Source organism: Ctenopharyngodon idella, chromosome 3 (genome assembly GCF_019924925.1).
Source record: "Ctenopharyngodon idella isolate HZGC_01 chromosome 3, HZGC01, whole genome shotgun sequence".
Taxonomy (NCBI): domain Eukaryota; kingdom Metazoa; phylum Chordata; class Actinopteri; order Cypriniformes; family Xenocyprididae; genus Ctenopharyngodon; species Ctenopharyngodon idella.
In genome coordinates this window covers 46325981-46348035 of record NC_067222.1, presented here as the reverse complement: position 1 = coordinate 46348035, position 22055 = coordinate 46325981, and the positions used below count along the sequence as shown (strand labels likewise).

The 22055-nt window shown below is 37.0% G+C and overlaps 2 protein-coding genes across 2 annotated transcripts; one reads left to right on the top strand and one right to left on the bottom strand.

Annotated features, from left to right (window-relative positions):
• Positions 1-4247: 4247 nt before the first annotated feature.
• On the bottom strand, positions 4248-6844 carry LOC127508915 (small integral membrane protein 10-like protein 2A). Its single transcript, XM_051887417.1, has 2 exons — positions 6486-6844; positions 4248-5001 (listed from the first exon to the last, which is right to left on the bottom strand). Exons 1-2 carry the CDS (start codon positions 6651-6653, stop codon positions 4981-4983), a joined length of 189 nt encoding a protein of 62 aa, XP_051743377.1. The 5' UTR covers positions 6654-6844; the 3' UTR covers positions 4248-4980.
• A 1028-nt stretch (positions 6845-7872) lies between these two features.
• Positions 7873-19224, top strand: rac1b (Rac family small GTPase 1b). The gene is made up of 6 exons (XM_051887413.1): positions 7873-8133; positions 9481-9552; positions 12612-12729; positions 13707-13769; positions 13950-14109; positions 17559-19224. Exons 1-6 carry the CDS (start codon positions 8099-8101, stop codon positions 17687-17689), a joined length of 579 nt encoding a protein of 192 aa, XP_051743373.1. The 5' UTR covers positions 7873-8098; the 3' UTR covers positions 17690-19224.
• Positions 19225-22055: the final 2831 nt, after the last annotated feature.

Here is a 22055-nt window from a genome sequence, read left to right as displayed (position 1 = left end):
TTTTATAACATGAGATTTTGGACAAATGACAGAAAACAAAAAACTTCATGCAGCATATATTCTCTGGCTCTGTAGGTATCTTACAACAGTTCCTACACGAGCGATTTATACATTAACATGACAGAATATGCTAATCAGTTACTTTAAGATATCCCACATTAGCTACATAAATTAAGCAACTAACCATTCAGAAACGTCCTGTTGTATTCTACATGTTGTCACTTCTTCTTGAGAAGAGACAGGATTGAACATAAAAGGCTGAACAGTTTCTGACATTTTCAGTGAGTCTGCATGAGGTAATCGGCACGGCTAACATGAGCTCTTGTAACCCCGCCCTCTGCTTAGGAGCAGCAGCTCATTTGCATTTAAAGGGACACACACAAAAACTGAGCGTTTTTGCTCACCCTCAAAAAGTGACAAATTTAAAGGCCTGCTGAAGTGTCTTGGAACACGCAAAAGCATTATTCAATGTGTTAACATAATTTCAACTGAAACAGGAAGACAAAGCTACTTTTTTAAAATAGCCAATAGCATTTTGTTTATATCACAGCTCGGCCAGAGCCGTTAAACTCAGTAAAACAACTGTTTCCTTTTAATATCTAACCATTTATCCTCCTAATCTCCTCTAAATCACTTTAGAATACAGCATTCTGTGCAGAATTTAAATGGGTCCGATACCTTTCGTGGTCTGAGCCGACTCGCGGATATGATCCGTTCTGTGCTCTCGTGTCCCTGGGCCAGAGCAGACTGTGCTCACGCTGCAGCAGTTCACGTTATACTAATGCGAAAACGGACTTCATTCGCACCAATGGAAAGCATATTTACACTGTTTGAATCGTTCCCTATCCTCTATATAGTGCACTATGTGCCATTCACCATGTAGAAACTAGTAAGTGTGTGAACAAATGACCGATTTCAACCGCAGGTTCAGTGTCTGTTGATAGTGTAGGAGGGGGTGGGACTTCAGATTCTAGAGAGCATTTGATTGGACCGAAGATTTGATGAGAAACTGAACTGCGATGTGATGTCATGAAAATCCGTGATTCATTTCAAAGGAAGTGAGAGACTGTAAGTTTTAAATGCTTATATCTCCTAAATGTGAATTTTGTCATTGTTTTGGAACACACCAGATTATTCATAACATTACGGCTAACATATTCATACTAAAAGCTAAAAAAAACTTAAATTTTGATTTCAGGGGGACTTTAACATGCTATAAAAAGTGATCTGTAGGGTATTTTCAGATAAAACTTCACATACACACTCTGAGGACATCAGAGACTTATTTTACATCTTGTAAAAATAGCATTATACCACCCCTTTAATAATATAATGACACATGCAAGTATATGATCATACATACAGCCACAATATCATAACACAGTGTTTAATTATTTTTAAAAAAAATTCATTTTTTTTGTTTGTTTGTTTTCAATTTTCTGAAAAGTAGCAGTTTTGTCTTTTGCCTATATGTCATAATATGAGGTAAATCCAGCCCTGCGCGCAAAGACCATCAGGGTATCACACACGACATTAATAATAATGCAATAAACAGTAACTAAATAACAGAACATGTAACACAAAACACTGTAGCGTAGATTTCTGATTAAAAAAACCTGGAAAACAAAACTATTTAAAATATAATCAAACGTGACGTGTCATGCAAGGACTTCTCAAAAATGTCCTTTTACTGTTTTCTACTGTAAAGTCATAGTTTTTACTTCCAAAAATCAAAAATGCAGAGTGAGTTAAGGTTGAATATTATGGTTTGTTTTACAGAAATGTTTTTTCAGGACCAACAGAAATGCTTATCCTGCTCATCCTACCATCTTATGCATTGCAAATGGAAGAATTTCCAAAAACTGCTAATCTTAGCAATAAATCATCATATATAATTAACCATCAAAACCATATTTGCCTCTGGTGCAATTAATGTGTCGTGCGTAAAAAATCAAAGCTTCAAACAGGGGAATTACTAAGCATCACTCGCTCCATTTAGACATTTCCTGTAGGCGGTCTCATATTTTAACATAAAGGTCAATCATTACACATCCATACACAGCAATATGGATATGGATATGTGTATGTAGCCCTTGTGTACCTGCATGCTACTAAGCTTGACCCGTTTAAAAATACCCTATCAATCTATTTATTTCACATGCAAAATATGCAAAAATCCAATGCATTTGATGATTTGTCCTTTCTGATTTAAACCGTCCATTTTAGTTAACCCCATTAAAACATTTCATTGAGCAAATGCTCATGTGTAAATCCTCTTTTTTCCAAGTGTGCAGGGAAAATCCTGTATGTGTGGAGAGGGTTGACATGCAAAGAATTAGGCAGTTGCCTTGGCAACAGCATTTTACACTATAGCCTGCTATCAAAGGAAGGCTGCTGAACTTACAGCATGAGGTCTGTGGACAGGATCACACCCTTACAATAACCTCTTGTTTTCTGAGTAACACAACATAGATAAGAAAGACTAGAGCAGAGCTGGACCTAGATACACTTGATACATTTAAAACAACAGTCTAGCAAATACTAAAATAAAAGTTTCTCTACTGATGTCCATTTTGAATTCTGATAAAAATATATTTTTTTTACAAGCAACATAAATTGCAAGTGTTTCATTATAGTTTATATTATAGTGGGTGTTTTTGTTTGTGAAAGGGTTTAGCAGCATTAAAGGGTTAGTTCACCCAAAAATGAAAATAACGTCATTTATTACTCACCCTCATGGCGTTCCACACCCGTAAGACCTTCGTTAATCTTCGGAACGCAAATTAAGATATTTTTGTTGAAATCCGATGGCTCAGTGAGGCCTACATAGCCAGCAATGGCATTTCCTCTCTCAAGATCCATAAATGTACTAAAAACATATTTAAATCAGTTCATGTGAGTACAGTGGTTCAATATTAATATTATAAAGGGACGAGAATATTTTTGTGCTCCAAAAAAACAAACAAAATAACGACTTATATAGTGATGGCCAATTTCAAAACACTGCTTCAGGAAGCTTCGGAGCGTAATGAATCAGCGTGTCGAATCAGCAGTTCGGAGCGCAAAAGTCACGTGATTTCAGCAGTTTGGCGGTTTGACACGCGATCCGAATCATGATTCGCCACAAAAGATTCATAACGCTCTGAAGCTTCATGATGCAGTGTTTTGAAATCGGCCATCACTATATAAGTCGTTATTTATTTATTTTTTTTGGCGCTTAAAAGCCCTTATATACTTATACTATACCATTATAACTTTATTAAAGTGTTTCTTTCTGAAAGTGTCCAATAGCGAGATTTAATTCTTTATCTTGTATAAGTGGACATGATTATAAACACAGCTCTAAATTTCTTTATATGTGAAACTTTTTATGGGGAAACTGCACATTTAAATATAAAGTTATTAGAACCAAGACGTTTTACAGTCTGATGTCACTGGATGAACTCTTTATTCTAGTATTTATTCAGTATTTATCTCTACTGTAACATCAAGAACTTTTATAAAGGTGCAGTCAAAAATTACTAAGTAAAAAAAAATGTAAAAAGATGTGTCCTTCCATCATTGTTGCAAGGATGAATGAGATATTATTGCCCGATCCTTCAATTTAAAATAAATTATCTGCTATTATACTAACACTTCCAACAAGTCAATGGAATATTTCCTCAAATTCTTTATTTTGTTCACTCATTTTTTTTATTTTTATCCATAACTATATGTTTTTAAACTCACTTTCTTAACTGAAACAGAATCAAATCTCTTTATTAAACTAATAATAAAAAATGTCAAATTCCTGAAGAAATATGAGAAATGTTTTGGTGATTTGGTTTGGTTTAATCTACTTTCCTCTACTCATTAGTGTTTTCTATTGTATTTAATTATGAGTTTATTATGTTTAAATTAATATATTTTTTAAATCACGTAATTATTATGTTTTTTTTATTTATTCAACAATTTGTTTTGTGTAAGCATGTTGTTTGTCTGTATGTTTTTCCCCCTTGTCTGTTGCATGTTTTGTGGAGATGCTTATTAATGTTTATACCATTTGTTTCTTTAATAAGAAAAAAGATAATCACTTTCACACAGTAAATATTGAAATGGTTCAAAAAAGGATGAATGAAATAGTGCCCTCGTGTGTCTAAGAACTAAACTACAGTTTTTTCCTCATGATGACCTTCTCTGAAAGCCTTTTTTTCTGGATGCAATAGCATTTTTTTACGAATTTAATAAGGTAAAAAGAAACATCCCAGTTGCAGGGCAAGGCAAAATACCTCTTCATAATTTATTGTCAAAGTTTAAATCACTTACATTCACAATCCTCCCAAAATGCACTTGCCAAATAATGCACATATTTAATAATAACAAAAACACAAACAAATACATCCATCTATATGTACAAATCCCTGTAGTTTTGTGTAACAGTAGCTGCTGTGTTAGTGAGTAAATGATGGAGGTGTGCGATACAGTCCGTCCCACTGTGAGCTGTCATGCAACTAAACAAAACCAATATATTAAATCGAAAGTTCTCTTCATATGCAAAAATGATTATGTGCGGAGAAAACACATTGTAACACTGCTGTGCTCAAGTTTTTAATCATGCACTCTCTCCGTGTTAGAAGCACGCTGGAGCTCAGCAACTCTTTGCCCAAACGTCTGCCATTTTAGTCTCATGGTTAAATCACTGTCCGCACTTGTCCAGTGGCTGAGCATGAGGTATTTACCTGTCTAAAATAAAGTAACATGAAACCGTGAGAGATGCATCATCATACATTTCTATTCATCTCCTCCGATGAAGCCGATGTCCATATTGTATAAATAATTCCTACTGGTATTCCAGTCAGCATGTTTTGGTCTGTATGTCTCCCAGTTATAGATAATTCATGAGCTGCACTGGTGAAGACTGTGGTAATGATAGAGTTGAGTGCCATTACTGGGCTTGTGTCCAGAAGCTGAAGTTTTGAAGAGGAAGCTATTCCATGTCAGTCAGTGTATCTCAATGTGAACCTGAAAGAGGGACAAAGATGAGATTAGAACTGAAGACTTAGAACTGCTCAGAAATATGTAGGAAAAAAAAGTTAGCTCCAGTTACAGCACATAAAAAAACAATGACTGAAATGATCCCCTAAACTAAACCAGAAAATAAATATCTTACTTTTTAAAAATGATGACCAAATAATAGTCATAAAAACATCTGAATCACTAGTGATGCACACAGACAGACACATTAACGGACGGATGGACACAGACAGACAGACAGATAGACAGACAGATAGATAGACAGACAGACATAGATAGACAGACAGACATAGATAGATAGATAGATAGACAGACAGGCATATAGATAGATAGACAGACATATAGACAGACAGACAGACACATTAACGGACGGATGGATGTAGACAGACAGACAGAGAGACAGATAGACATATAGACAGACAGACATATAGATAGACATAGATAGATAGATAGATAGATAGACAGACAGGCATATAGATAGATAGACAGACATATAGACAGACAGACAGACACACACATTAACGGACGGATGGACACAGACAGACAGACAGATAGATTACCGGATGGATGGACGTAGACAGACAGACAGAGAGACAGATAGACATATAGACAGACAGACATATAGATAGACATAGATAGATAGATAGATAGATAGATAGATAGACAGACAGGCATATAGATAGATAGACAGACATATAGACAGACAGACAGACACATTAACGGACGGATGGATGTAGACAGACAGATAGATAGATAGATAGATAGATAGATAGACATATAGACAGATAGACAGGACAGACAGATACAGAGAGACATATAGATAGATAGATAGATAGATAGATAGATATATAGACAAACAGACATATAGATAGATAGATAGATAGATAGACAGACATATAGATAGACAGACAGACACATTAACGGACGGATGGACGTAGACAGACAGACAGACAGACAGACAGACAGACGGATGGATGGACGTAGACAGACAGACAGATAGACATATTGACAGACAGACATACAGACAGACATATAGATAGACATAGATAGATAGATAGACAAACAGACATAGAGATAGACAGATAGATATATAGACAAACAGACATATAGATAGATAGATAGATAGATAGACAGACATATAGACAGACATATAGATAGACAGACAGACACATTAACGGACGGATGGACGTAGACAGACAGATAGATAGATAGATAGACAGACATATAGATAGACATATAGATAGACAGACAGACAGACAGACAGACAGACACATTAACGGACGGATGGACGTAGACAGACAGATAGATAGACAGACATATAGATAGACAGACATATAGATAGACAGACATATAGATAGACATATAGATAGACAGACAGACAGACAGACAGACAGACAGATAGATAGATAGATAGATAGATAGATAGATAGATAGATAGATAGAGACAAACATACAGATAGACAGACTCGCACCTGTAGTCGCACGTTAAACATCATGGAGGCGATGACATAGAGGTAGGGGAATCTGACTCTGAGTCTCCAGGCGAGATCAAAGAAGATGAGCAGAGTCCTGCTGAGCCCTTTAGAGAACACACCGTACGAGCCCGACACACGCAGCACTAAATGCGACAGTCCCGCCATAAGAGGACGCTTCACTGACTCTCACAGATGACACATGATGAGCGGCCGTTACAGTCAGGATCCGACGCGCTAACAGTCATCTCACATCGGATGAAATCATCCTACACCCTGTTATCATTCGATTCTGACTAGGAAAGATAGACTCGCGACCGGATGTTGTCAACTTCTACTTCCTGTAAACGTCAGTTTAAACGTAGTTTTATTCCATAACATTAATGTTAAATTTAATAATTAAGTCACCTAGCTCAAAATAATAAATTAATTAAGATATATGAAATACATACACCATTCGTTTTGTTTTCTTGTTGTAGATGCTCCCCGGCAGTCGTGAATTCGGAATCACATAAACTCTTATTCATGCATTAAAAAGATATGGTAAAAGGACTAAGAGTAGCATGCTAGTGTGCGGTTCCTAATTCAGCACGTTTGATTCATTAAAAATAAAAAATAAAATAAATAAATAAACGGTTCGTCCGAGTTGTTCTTTCGGAAATTGGATTACACTGGTTGAGCTATCTATTTTTGATTCACTAAAAAAGGCTCATCATAAGTCATAAAAGTTATTTGTTCTGGAGTTAGACAACAATGTGGTCACGCCCTCCGCACTGTCCCGAAGCTGAAAATGTTTTAAAAATAAATCTTGTAAACTTGAATTTTAGACATTTAACACAAATGAATTGTTTCATAATATCGATATGTATATAGGTTTTTGTTTTTTAATCTAGGAAGCCAAATTCAGTTACTTTGACAAATACAAAATGTTGTCTTTATTATAACACTATGTGTATTGTTTCTCTGTTCTTTTAAATTCATTTATAAACATTACCCTTGCAATTACTATCTTGTAAACAGATTTAATTGTGATATTGATATATTTTGTACATTTTGTGGTTTACATGCAGAATATGCTTTCATTGAGCTGTCCTCACTCAGCTTTTTTTTTTTTTTTTTTGGTCAGATTTCTGTTCAGGATCACATAATTTTCAGCTTTCAGCTGTGTTTTTCCCACTTATGACATGTCCTATCATGATGAATATTATTCAAGTGATCTGCTACTTCTATTATTAGCTAAATTTAGTATAAATACATGTAAATATGGGGGGAAACAAGCAAAGAAAGAGAGAAAGAAAGAAAGAAAGAAAGAAAGAAAGAAAGAAAGAAAGAAAGAAAGAAAAATGGGCGGTAACTGGAGGGCTTTTATTCTGGTGGGAACCGAGCGGAAGTGCGCTTGTAAATCTGTAGGAGTCGCTTCCTGTCTTGGGTGGTGGCTTCAAACTTTCTTACTCGACTTCATTCTTGTGTGTGGGAATGAGAGGAGGGAGAAAGCTAAATTTACAAAAGCGTCGTAATCTACATCTGTAGTAAGTGTTGTGTGAACAGCGTCGTTTATTTGACTGATCTTGTGTATTTTCGCGCGGAGGGAGAGTAAATATCGAGTTGAAGTCATGCAGGCCATCAAGTGTGTGGTCGTCGGGGACGGGTGAGTAACTTTACTGTCTCGGTACTGACATGTTGTCAAGCTGAAGACGACTTGGCTCACTTTCTTACTCTGTCTGTGTCTCAAAGCCCGCTGAACTGTTACCTTAGACAGTGTTTTTGGTATCACAGACTTCTATTAACTCCCCAGTTTGACGTCACGCGCGGTATGCGAGAGGCACGGAGTGCAAGTGACGTCAAAACTGGGTTCTTCTAACGGCCAAAATACTCCTGTTATGCTAAAAAGATATGCTAAAAAGATGCTTTCTAATATGCGGCTTAGTAGGTGCAGGGCATTTACAAGTTATTACTGACCCTCAAACAGACAACTTAAAGGGACAGTTAACACAAAAATAACAATTCTGTCGTCATTTACTCATTCACATCCGTAAGACTTTCGTTCATCTTCGGAACATAAAATTAAGGTAGTTTTAGTGAAATCTGAGCGATTTTTGTCCCTCCATTGACAGCTACGCAACTGACTCTTTGACCCTTCAAAAAGTTTATAAAGAGATCTTAAAACTAATCCATATGAATTGAAAGGTTTAGTCCAAATTTCCTCAAGAGACTCGACCGCTTTACATGATGAACACATTTAATTTATGCTTTTATTTTATTAAAAACTAAGCATTTAAATATCATGTTACTACGACATTGGCAGATATAGAGTGACGACTGATATTATACAGTCATAAAGATCTCATTGATTTACATTACAAGCAATCAGAATTTCATCTTGCTTTTGGCCATATAAATATCATCTCCTGCTCCAAATTATATGATTTTGCTCAGTTTGGGCCTCTGAATATTCCCCCCCCCCCCCTTTAATATATGAGCTCCATATTCTCACTGCATCTTTAAAAGACCAATGCATCAAATATGATACAAAACATAGGCAATTATTTTTTTTATATTTTCTTTTATATTCTTTATAAAGGTTCAGTAAACGGTTCCAATTTAAAAACATTGATTATTTCAGGCTGTACATGGTTAAAACATTTAATTACAATATTTTTTTTCATAGTTAAAATGTCAATAGACTCATTTTATTAATTCATTTTAGGGAAAGAAAATGAAATTAATTGATTGTGTAATTATTGAGGCAGTATGTGTGGATGGCATTTAATGTGTACAGCTTTTTAAAACATTTTAAAAAGTTTGCAAAACTGCTTTCAGTTTTAAGAGGAAGTAAACAGCACAAAATTAAATTTCAGCTCTATAGTCATAGTCAGATGAGAACTCCTTTGACCGAATGACTCCACAGACGAGTTTTTCAACCGGTTACTGATACGATCCTGTATCATGAGTGTTTACCATCACCATGACATGTTGATCTTTTTCTTCATTCCAGAGCTGTGGGTAAAACATGCCTTCTGATCAGCTATACCACCAATGCCTTTCCTGGAGAATACATCCCCACTGTGTGAGTTTGTCCTTACTCAAGTATCATTCATTCACACAAACACACACATACACATACATTGTCCATTTCAGAGTAGAAAACAAGGCAGTCACTGCAACAATATTCCAGTATTAATCTAAATATCCATATTACTTTAATCTTCAGTCAATATTGGAATAGACAGCTAAACTATTTAGCTACGATGTAACCTGTCCTCCTTTTTAAATTCCTCCTTATCTCCATCTTTGTGTCTCCAGTTCCTTGTTTAGCCAAGCAATGTTTTTGTTTTTTTGTTATTTTATTTTTTTATTTTTTTTACTTTGACTGGAGATTCCTGTACTTCTAACCATCTAGTAGAGCTGCATGATTCTGGATAAACTGAGAATCATGATTTTTTTGTTGTTGTTGTTTTGTTTTTTTAAATAGTTATTTTTCATGATTCTCCTATGATCCTGAATAGACAACTAAACAAAATTACATGTAATTCACTAGAGCTTGTGACCAAATTTCAGTTGCTGCAGTCTATTTAAAAATATTGAATTCATTTAAATTAATTATTTAAAAAATCAGTTTGAATGAATGATTCATTACTGGATGAATCAGAGTTTTTGAATGAATCTCTTGAATTGAACTTTTATCCAGTACATCTGTTAAAATGAGTTATCGTACCAGAAACGATACTGTGTGGTTGAAAAGACTGTTTATGAAGCTGTTTCGCACCTATTCATGACAACGGTTCTCTCTGGCTCAGCGGTAGCCCAAACGCAGATCTGAATGATTGCTGTGATCGAACTTCTCAAAGGTTTAATTGTGCGGCTCTAAAACATAGTAAAATGCACCCTATGTACCTGACTTAAATTAACCTAGGGCGTCTCCAGTCGACGCTTACAAATGTATCTTCTAGCACATTTCCTTATCGCCGTCTTGCTGAGTGGGACGACGTCTCACCCCTTAAGAACACTATCACTTGGGATTAACGCCTAACCTGCTGCACAACAGTAACCAGACAGACTCTAGACAATGCCTTTGAATGTGCTTTAGGGTGCTTTCACACTAGCACTTTTGGTGCGCACACAAGTTCGATTGATGTCAGAGTTCAATTTGTTTGGATGATGTGAACGCTGTCTTCTGAACTCCGGTACGGTTCGCTGCTGATATGAACGCAATCTTACTAAATCGCTGAAGTAAACCGCTATTAAAGGATTAGTTCACTTTCAAATGATAATTACCCCAAGCTTTACTCACCCTCAAGCCATCCTAGGTGTATATGACTTTCTTCTTTCTGATGAACACAATCAGAGTTATATTAATAAATGTCCTGACGCATCCAAGCTTTATAATGGCAGTGAACGGGATCAACGAGTATGAGCTGAAGAAAGTGTCTCCATCCATATCCATCCATCATAAACGTGTGCTCCACATGGCTCCAGGGGGATTAATAAAGTCCTTCTAAAGCGAATCGATGCTTTTGTGTAAAAAAAAAAAAAAAAAATCCATATTTAACAAGTTATGAAGTAAAATATCTAGCTTCTGCCAGACCGCCTTCAGTATTCAAGTTAGGAAGAAAGTGTAAACTGGCGTCATGTCAGTTGAGCTTTTTCCGTAAGTTGAATATGGAAGGTGTCGGATGTAGCGTAAGCTTTTTGAACCACAGGAGTTTTACACTTTCTTCTTTTTTTTTTTTTTTTTACACAAACACATCGCTTCGCTTCAGAAGGCCTTTATTAACCCTCCGGAGTCGTGTGAAGTATGTTTATGATGGATGGATGTGGATGGAGGCACTTTCTTCAGCTCATACTTGTTGATCCCGCTCACTGCCATTATAAAGCTTGGATGCGTCAGGATATTTATTAATATTTCTCTGATTGTGTTCATCAGAAAGAAGGATGGCTTGAGGGTGAGTAAAGCTTGGGCTAATTTTCATTTGAAAGGGAACTCATCCTTTAATGAGGTATGATTTGATGATAATGTGTTTGTGTGTTTTACTCACTTTCCTGATGAGCATGACTGATGCACTGCAAGCAGAAAGCTGTATCTGTCATTTCTGCTTGCCTTCAGCATTCTTTAGAGCATTTACAGTACATTCACAGCAGATAGGTGGAAGTGCCGTTGGAAACAAGCTTTGGAAACAAAGCCAACGGTTCAAAACTACAAAAACTTGTGACCGTGAGGTAAGCAACGCTATGCACTTTGCCACCTTCTTCTGTGCCATCATTACCAAGCATCGGGTAAACAGCTGCTGCTTTGACGCAAACGCACCATTGTTCGGACCCAAATATAATGTGAACACAGTCCAGCGGGGCAGTTCAGACCAGGCAATCGTACCAAGTGAGAAAGCACCCTTAATCACGGCCGGGAGGACCTTGTATCAATCACAGAGAATCCCAACAGCAAAAAGAGTACAACAGTTTATATAGAATAAGTACATGGCAAAGGTGACATGACTCATTAGTCATTACATCATTTTTCTCTAAAATGATTCTACGTATTTGTAAATTTAGTAACCACCTCCTCTCTGTTACTGGCAAAGCAATTGTTTTTTTGATTACTTCAGCTTCTTACTCAAGTCCTGGGGTTATTATATTTAGTCATGACTATATGCTTCCGTTATTTCAACACACTAACTTTGGATAAAGTGTTGGTACATTTTGTTCTCAAAAGCATACAAATGTTACGCCTGAAAGGAAAGGAAATGTTAGTAAGTAGGCTATTCTAACTGGCGTTGGTATGAAAGAGCGAGACCACAGTGATACCAGAGACATGGAAATAGTTTTCCATGGGCAACAGGAAATATCCAATGTAGCGGGCAATATACTGAAATATTTATAAAACAGCTGTGATTCGACCATTCAAAATCATGTATTCCAGGGAGATGTGTAGTAAAGTATTTTAATGTGAACATGTAAATGAAGAACTAGGTTAAAAATTCCTCTGGACTGTGAATTTTATACAGCTGAAACTGCCTCTTGTCTTGTTTAGGTTCTGCATTTGTTTACAGTCAGCATTTCACATTCAGTTTAACCTGGTGATCACTGATACAATTATTAATATTCAGAATTGCATTTCCTTTCATTTGACAGATTTGATAATTATTCTGCAAATGTGATGGTGGATGGGAAACCAGTGAATCTGGGTCTCTGGGATACAGCAGGACAGGAAGATTATGACAGGCTTCGTCCCCTGTCGTACCCTCAAACGGTAAGATCACACAACTGCAGAAGACCAATCAATGAAGAGATTTGGGTTTTTTTTTAGTGCCAACCAATTTGTTTGTTTACCAACCTTTCTTTTTTTTAACTAAACGTATAAAAGAGCTTGCTGTATACACAAAATTGAAAAGACACAAAGGTACCTTTGCATTGACACTGTCTCTTGCATAAAAGTGGACTTAAAGAGGTCCTATTCTGCTTTTTTCCATGTTCATCTTTCTTTAGTGTGTAATGTTGCTGTTTAAGCATGAAAAAAGTCCCCCCAGCAGGAGTTATTTTCTCTATCAGTGTCACTGTTTCTGAACTCCCTGAAACACCTCCACTGTAGTCTTGAGTTGTCTTCCAGGAAGGAACACGTCACAATATTCCTCATTTAAATAAATTCCCGCACAAGGCATGTGCAAAATAAAGGGGCGGGGCCTTGTTGAGTGAGTTAGTAGTGTGTTGAAACTTCAAACGTGAACCTATTCTAGTAGACAAAATCAAGACTTTGAAAAAGGGCATAAAAGGTCCTCTTTAAATCTTTTTTTTTTTTTTTTTTTTTTTTGTCCACTTAAGTTACAATCTCAGTTATCTTTCCATTTTTACTGTTGTCTTAAAATTATGGCATTTAATAAATGACTACATGGCAACTAATAGCGTTTTGTATTCACTAACTGTTTTGAGACTGCTGGAGTGAAGAAAGTCCTCCAGAAAGGTTGCTCTGTGAACAGTTTCCATCAGTCATGTCTCCTGTCTGTTCTTTTTATATTATCATGTGTGCAAATTGTCACTTCTAAGCAACAGCTTTTCCTGTCAAGTGTCAGTCTGAGAGGTCTTGCACATTTCTGGCAGATGAGTTAAACTACCATAAAAAGCATTTGTATATGAATGGTGTTAATTTCACACTCTGTCTGATGCTCTTTAAAAAGTGGGAACACATCTGTATATCTCCATTGGTACATCACAAATGCTTTTTTCCCATAGGACGTGTTCCTCATCTGCTTTTCCCTTGTGAGTCCTGCCTCTTTTGAGAATGTCCGTGCAAAGGTAAGCGCTTTATTCCCCGAAGTACAAGGTAGAACCAACCTAGCAGATATTATTAGAGCTTTACTTCTTAAAATAACAATGTCATGTTCAGCCCAGTGCATGCAGGACTGAAACTGCATGTCCATTTCTGACCTGTGCTGGATGTTGTCATGATAAATGGGATATGTCTTGTGTGTTCAGTGGTATCCAGAAGTGAGACACCACTGTCCAAACACTCCCATCATCCTGGTGGGAACCAAGCTTGATCTGAGAGATGATAAGGACACCATTGAGAAACTGAAGGAGAAGAAGCTGACTCCCATCACCTATCCTCAGGGACTGGCCATGGCCAAAGAGATCGGTAAGTGCTTAAGCACCTCATGAAAACAGGTCCATGTCACAGTTCAGTGGAGGACATTAATAAATCATCTCCCCTTAAAGGTGCTGTATGTAATTTTATGCTTTAGTACAGTCAAAAAAATACCAGAAAATATTTGCAGATATTTAGGAAGCATGCTAAGTTCACATACTCGTTTCTCCAAAAAACAATTCTACAGCCAGTTATTTAACTTTGAACTGTGTGTTCCGTGTCGGAATCTCTGTTTCTCTTTTGGTCTGTGATTCCGCCCACTGCCAATTTACCCAATAGCATTTCAACAACCTGGGTTGCCAGTTGGCGGAAAACGTGGTGTATTGCAGCCACAGAAGCAAGCAAACAAACTAGGTCAGTGATCGCAGATTCTACCCGACCCAAAAAGCCTTGGAATTCATCTAAAAATCTCTATGAATTAGGGCTGCACGATTATGACAAAAATCATAATTGTCGATTATTCCCTTGAAATTGTAATTGCGATTATTAATTACGATTATCACAATTTACATTGAACGATGTATTGAATAGCGTTATACCATTGTTTGAAGCAACTGCATGCCATATTTTTGTATAAAAATAAAAAACAAGCTGAAAAAACTCTTCCTGAATTTTTTTTTACTATTTTTCTATTGCATTAAACCTCAAATGTCAACTATACATTGGCTTGGTTTTTTCTTTAAATAAATAAAAAAAAAAATTAAAAAAAAAAAGTCAACATATGCGTGTTATAATAAGGGGCTTTTGCATCGGGTTGTTCTTCCCCGAGAACTAATGTTCCCCTAGGGCCTGAAGTGACGTAAACTGCGCTTGTGGTTGTGACTTTTATTTTGACGGCGCTGAGAACAGTTCAGACAGATCCCGAGCACACAGTGCTCGCATTTTCCGTCTTCATTAGTTTACGATCTGTTTAACAGTCCTGTCTATGTTATTAGATAGAACTGTTATACAAAGAAAGTAAGTATATGCTAAAAGTATTAGCTTTTGCCGAGTGGTTGATACTCAATGTCGCTAGCATATCAGAAATACATAATCATGTTTCGCTTGGTCTGCTCAAAGTCGCGCTGGATTTTCGCCTTAGCATAAGGTTGAGAGGTCCTATCAATGTTTTTCATGTTTGTAGAGTTCGTGGAGTAAATATATAGGCTGTGTACACAGCTTTTTAAAAATGGCGGGTGCTGGTTTTTCGTGTGCGTTTGACATATCAGCGTACACCTACGTCACCGGTAGCTCCTTTTGTGCTAGGTTAGACCTTTTTCTGAAGTAGTCGTGATTTGCCTCTCGCAATGTAACGTGCTCTAAACACACCTCTTAAACATGCAGAATAATGTAAGTGGATATTTTTCCTTGTAATCGTGCCTTTAAACGATTACGAAATCGTGGCATCCGTAATCGTAATTGTGATTAGAAATTCGATTAATTGTGCAGCCCTACTATGAATGGTAGAGAAGTAACGGTACATGTATTCATCCTGAACCGTTCGGTATGGATGTCACAATTTGCTTCATACTGTCAGACGACAAATACAGTCAGTCACAGGCGGTCCACACTCCAATCCAGAAGGGGGCGCGCAGTAACGTAATGCTGTTTGCTAACCGCCACAATAGGAAAAAGCGCAGACAACAGACGATCTATGCAAAGATATGTTTACGTGAAATCACTCAACCAGTGTTTCAACTGTGGAAAGACATCAATAAAACTGCTTGAGAATAATATCTCATGTAGCATTACAGTTACCTCAGACAAGTCATTTAGTGTCCACAGCATGTTAGTTCACTAGAGAAATGAACTCTAGAGCGGAGCATTTCACTAAATATATGCACGATATTAACTTATATGTATATTTATTATATTTACTTTACCTGTTAGTAATCAAAGTGTTGATATATATGTATATATAAAAAAATAGCTACTGAATTTAATAGTTTGGGCTGTTGTTAATTGTAACCTTTAATATTATAGTTATGTACTGTATGTATGAGGTTTTTTTTGTTTTTTAATCCTTAAGAAAATGTTCATTATAATTGAATTTATTTAAAGAGAGAGACACCCCAGAGACCACAGTTCAATTAAAAAACAAGAAAAAAGAAGCAATTTTATGTTTAGTTTTCTCCACCCTGCTGTACTGAACCATGACTTCAATACCGAGGTGCGTACCGAACCGTCATGTTTGTGTACTGTTACACATCGCCTTCCACTGTCAACTGCACTCGCTCCTGTTGCGTGTCCTTAATCTAGCAACCTGCATGAGTGTCGAGTCTAAGGAGGAGGGGCGGGGGAAACAACTCTCTCCAATAGTTTGATTTAGGACTGCAGTATCTATTGCAACCACTAGCTGTCAACATTACATATTGCACCTGTAAATTAGCATTTTAATGCAATTGCTTTTCTTTATCCATTCACAAATCAAGTTCAAAATGCTATTTGAGGAGTTTTTTTTTTTTTTTTAAATTTTCAAATTAATAAAATTGTAATTGATTCCATTATTTAGTCTTCCACACATTTAACCCCAACATAAAAATCCCAAGAAAATTCTAATAAAAATTGTATATTGCATAACCGAAATGAAGCAAAACTTTAGGACTTTTTTTTTTTTTTTTTGGTGCGTCTCGCATGATTGCGTTATCAAACACCAGCATAACATGAGTATTTGTTTTGTCTGCGCTCAGAGACACGCTCTGGAAAATAGAGCCACAGTTTCTTCCCCAATTGCTGCAACTTACATTTTTGTTACTGATATTTTGATATTTTGATATTGATGATATTTTGCATCAATATTCCAGGAAGTGTCCATTTTGTTCTCTTAAACACATTGGATGGAAACGCTGATGTATTCACAAATGCTTTATGTGATATTCCAATTTTGTGCACAAGTTAAATTCACAACTTTGGATGGAAACATAGCTAATGTGACATTATTATTTTCATTAAGACACTTAAAACAGCCAGATGTTTTACTTCGGTTACTCTAATTATCTCTAATGGTGATTCTCATTAGATTTTTCTAACTGTTATAGACTTCAGTTAGGTTAGACACCATATTGAATTTTACGTGGATGTGAGACTTAGTCTTTACAAGGGCATGAACTGTATAACAGTATAATATTTTTCAAAACTCACAACTTTCCTATAGATTTTTGGAAAGATGTTTCATCAGCTGGACAATTGTCATATTATTAATCTCTAAATTACAATCAATTGAACACACTGTATTTCTGTCCCTCACAGCCTTTTCATTCCTGTCAAAAATGAAATAAGGCACTACCCCGACTAAGGTCTATACAGTAATTTTTTGCTCATTGCTGCAACTATGTTTTTACATATTATTGCTTTTTAATAGGTGTTACATTATATGAGTGCTTGGAAATCACACACATTAAGCTGAAAATGTTATCTTTCAAAATGTTTGGGCTAAACGAGCGCTTGTCTGTGTTTCTCAGGGGCTGTGAAGTATCTGGAGTGCTCGGCGCTCACACAGCGCGGCCTGAAGACGGTGTTCGACGAGGCCATCCGGGCCGTACTCTGCCCTCCTCCTGTCAAGAAGAGGGGGAGGAAATGCTCCTTGCTCTAGAGCCATCCGGAAAGATAGCTGCGATCCAAACTGTATTTCTAAGGGGGAGAAGTTAGAAATGAGACCATGCTTTCATTTCTTACTTCCTCCATTGTAATTACCAGTACAACTTTATACCTTCACAAAACTTTTATCAATAGATGTAGAGAAATATTTATCCCTGACCCGTGTCCCTTAGACAAACACATGCTATTGGACGACCTGCGGCCTTTGACTAATGGATATTAACTTTTAGACAGTTAATGGTATCCTGAAGTTGAGAACCCATAATGTTTGTTTACAGTCTTTTGTTTGAAAGAAATGAAGATCTTGCCAAATAGCACTACATTAGGATGGGGCGGCACGGCATACACCACGTTTGTTGCTTTTTACCCCTTAAAGGGCCGCACCCATTTGGCAAACCAGAGCTAACTGTTGGCTACTGTGAAGCCAGGGAGATTGGAAGAGTTATCGGTGAAGTCCGCTTATCTCACACTTGTTTCTCAAACATGAGGATCAGTTAATGGAAGGACAAGGCATCCAAACAGATTTTTATATTTCTTCATTAGGGGTTATGTGCACACTATCTGCCATTTTGGGGGGGATACTGTAATTTAAGGCCACTTCTGAATTTTAGAAAACATGTTTTGCATAAAGGAAATGAAGCCTGTTTTTAGGACCATTTTCGTCACAATTAAATCTCCCTAACTACAATATAATTTTAAAACTAATTTTACTTATAGTTCAACAGATATTACTAGTGGTTCATAAATAATTTAAATAATATATTTTTCTATTAAAGTAATAAGTGAGCATTTTTATACGTAGACTTTGATTGGGGAAAATGGGCTTAATTGTAACTACAATATCACAATGGAAAAAATATACAGTGATCCTAAAAACAGGCTTCATTTTAATAACCCAAAGTATAATTTCCACATTTTCTTTCTTTTGGGGTGAAACATGGCCAGGGAATTTCGCTGGCGGTCTGAAATATCTAATGAATCACACAGGACATTTAGTGTCAATCTAAATATAGCGTTATATGGACACCTTTATGCTCTTTGGGCATTTATAATTCACCCTCTACAGTCATATATCTATTTTTTGTTAAATTTTTAGAAACTTTTTCTTTTTGACACTTTTTATATTTGCTAATGTTACATAAAGCAACAGACTACTGTCAGATCATACACTACAGGAATTAGTTAATGTGAAGTCCGTCTTCTCTTGATGCGGTTTATTCCCATTATAGTTGATCATATTTTTACCACTTCTTACTGTACTAATAACATGTAACTGTCGAACTGTTTGTCTTCAGAACACTTGTCTTATTGATTTGAACAGCACATTGTGGTATTTGAACAGTTCTGCACACCTACTTGAACGGTCCTGTGGCACAAGTACAGAGAGTGCGTTATTTGCGATCACCCTATCGAGCGATTTCTATCTGCACAGTTATAGCCAGATTGTAACCCTGTTTTTAGGGGTATTGATGATGTCACTTGTTTTACAGAGATAATAAAATGCAATAAATTTAGATCAAACCCTAGAAAGTTGTTTTGTTTTAATTGTAGGTTGGATATTAAAAGGTTTTATGGTTAACATGTACAACCTATTTTAAGTGAGTAATGGGACACTGCTGAATGAAACCACATATTTTTATTCTTCAGCAGTTGATTAGATGGTGACGTTGGTGCAGGGCCCCCAGAAGTACGCCAATTGTTTTTGAGCCAATCACCTGAACCGTAAATGACGTGACTGACGGCACCACAAGAACACACAGGCTGTGTCTGAAATCACATACTCTCGAGTTAGTACTTGTTTTGTATAAGTAATTTGCAACTGCTAAAAAGGTATGTTCTGTATAGTGTGAATGTAATCCGGAACCATAGACTGTATAAAAAAATAAAAAATAAATAAAATGGATGACGCACCTTCACTCTCTTCCATTGTGGAAATGTAAAGCCGCTGTGGTGAGAAATCGAGTCCCCCCAGGAATCGGGTCTCCTTTAGAACCCAGAGTGAACCCATTGGTTCAACTGACTTTTAATGGATAGGATTTTTAGCGCCAGATTATAATTCTTGAAAATCACATTATCAAAATCACATTATTCATATAGTTTAAGTAAGCAATAATGGTGCAAGAGGCTGTGCTGTATCGTGAAGAAGTCACTAGCCTCGAGTACCTTATTGCTTTTATAAAATGGTTACCACACAATACAAATATTAAAGCCAAAAATATGTATCGATGCAACTTTCATGAAGTAAACTTTCACTAAAAGCCTTCCTTCCGCCGGAAAAATAGTCCTTGACCATGAACAGCAACAGAAGTTACATTATTACTCCATTAGATGGCGACAAAGACTGTCTTCATGAGTGTGTCAGTCAGTAGCGAAGACTTTTACATTGAAAAGACTGAACTGTTGTTAAGACGCAAATGACAAATGCATTGACTAGTGCTGTCAGTCACGGAAAACCCCTTAACTGTTAAAAGGACAAGATAATACATCGGACATTTAAACTGATTTTTTTATTATGAACATAGGACTGACCTGAAGGAAAATGCTAAATAAACTCGCTCACTTAATTTTTCTCACATAATACAGTAAGCTTCAATGAACAATATCAATTGAGAACATACAGTTTACGTTGCTAAGAGTGGTTGCTAAGGGTGTTGTGTGTAGTGATACACAGAACTGTTGGGTGAAGCGGTCATAGCTGTGTTTTATAGTGAATAAAACACAGCTATTGACCAATCAGAATTAAGGACAGGAACTCACCGTTTTATAAAATGCGTTATAATGACAATTAATGTCTTTTAAAAGTACATGGTTCATATACTAGTACAGTATCTCACAAAAGTGAGTACACCTATCACATTTCAGCAACCATTTTAGTGAATCTTCTCAAGGGACAATTCTATAGAAATTACACTTGGATATATTTTAGAGTAGTCAATGTGCTGCTTGTATAGCAGTATAGATCTACTGTCCTCTGAAAATAACTTAACATACAGCCATTATTGTCATACAATTGACCATACAAATGTGTGGATCTTGTATTAGAGCAGTTAAAATTTGGTGCTTTGTGTACAATTCTCTCATTCTGATCACTAGATGTTCAACATGGCACCTCATGGCAAAGAACTCTCTGAGGATTTGAGAATTAGAATTGTTGCTCTCCACAAAGATGACCTAGGCTATAAGAAGATCGGTAACACCATGAAACTGAGTTACAGCACAGTGGCCAGGGTCATAGAGAGAGGTTTTCCAAGATGGGTTCCACTCGGAACAGGCCAAAGAAGTTGAATCAACGAAGTTGAGACCTTGTGCTGGGGCTTCAAAAAACACTCATGAGTGCTGCCAGCATTACTTTAGACTCGAGGTTGCAGAATCAGAAGGTCAGCTTGTCAGTGCTCAGACCATACGCCGCACACTGCAACAAGTCGGTTTGCATGGCCGTCCTCCCAGAAGGAAGACTGTTCTGAAGCTGGCTCACAAGAAAGCCCGCAAACAGTTTGCTGAAGACAACCTGTCCAAGAACACGAATTACTGGAGCCATGTCCTGTGGTCTGATGAGACTAAGATAAACTTGTTTGGCTCAGATGGTGTCCAACATGTGTGGCGACGCCCTGGTGAGAAGTACCAAGAAAATTGTGTCTTGCCTACAGTCAAGCATGGTGGTGGTAGCATCATGGTCTGAGGCTACATGAGTGCTGCTGGGACTGGGGAGCTCTGCTTCATTGAAGGAAACATGGATTCCAACATGTACTGTGACATTCTGAAGCAGAACATGATGCCCTCCCTTCAGAAACTGGGCCGAACGACAGTTTTCCAACATGATAACAACCCCAAACACACCGCCAAGATGACATCTGCCTTGCTGAGGAAGCTGAAGGTTAAGGTGATGGAGTGGCCAAGTATGTCTCCAGACCTGAACCCTATTGAGCACCTGTGGGGCATCCTCAAGCGGAAGGTGGAGAAGCACCATGTGTCTAACATCCAGCAGCTCTGTGATGTCATTATGGAGGAGTGGAAGAGGATCCCAGCAACAACCTGTGCAGCTCCGGTGAATTCCATGCCCAGAAGGATTAAGGTAGTGCTAGATAACAGTGGTGCTCACACAAAATATTGACACTTTGGACATGTTCACTTAGGGTGTGCTCACTTTTGTTGCCAGTTATTTAGACAATAATGGCTGTGTGTTGAGTTATTTTCAGAGGACAGAATATATGTACTGCTATACAAGCTGCACATTCTCTGCTCTAAAGTATATACAATTTTCATTTCTATAGTATTGTCCGTTGAGAACATAATAAAATGGTTGCTGAAATGTGAGGGGTGTACTCACTTTTGTGAGATACTGTATATAACTGAAGCTATAG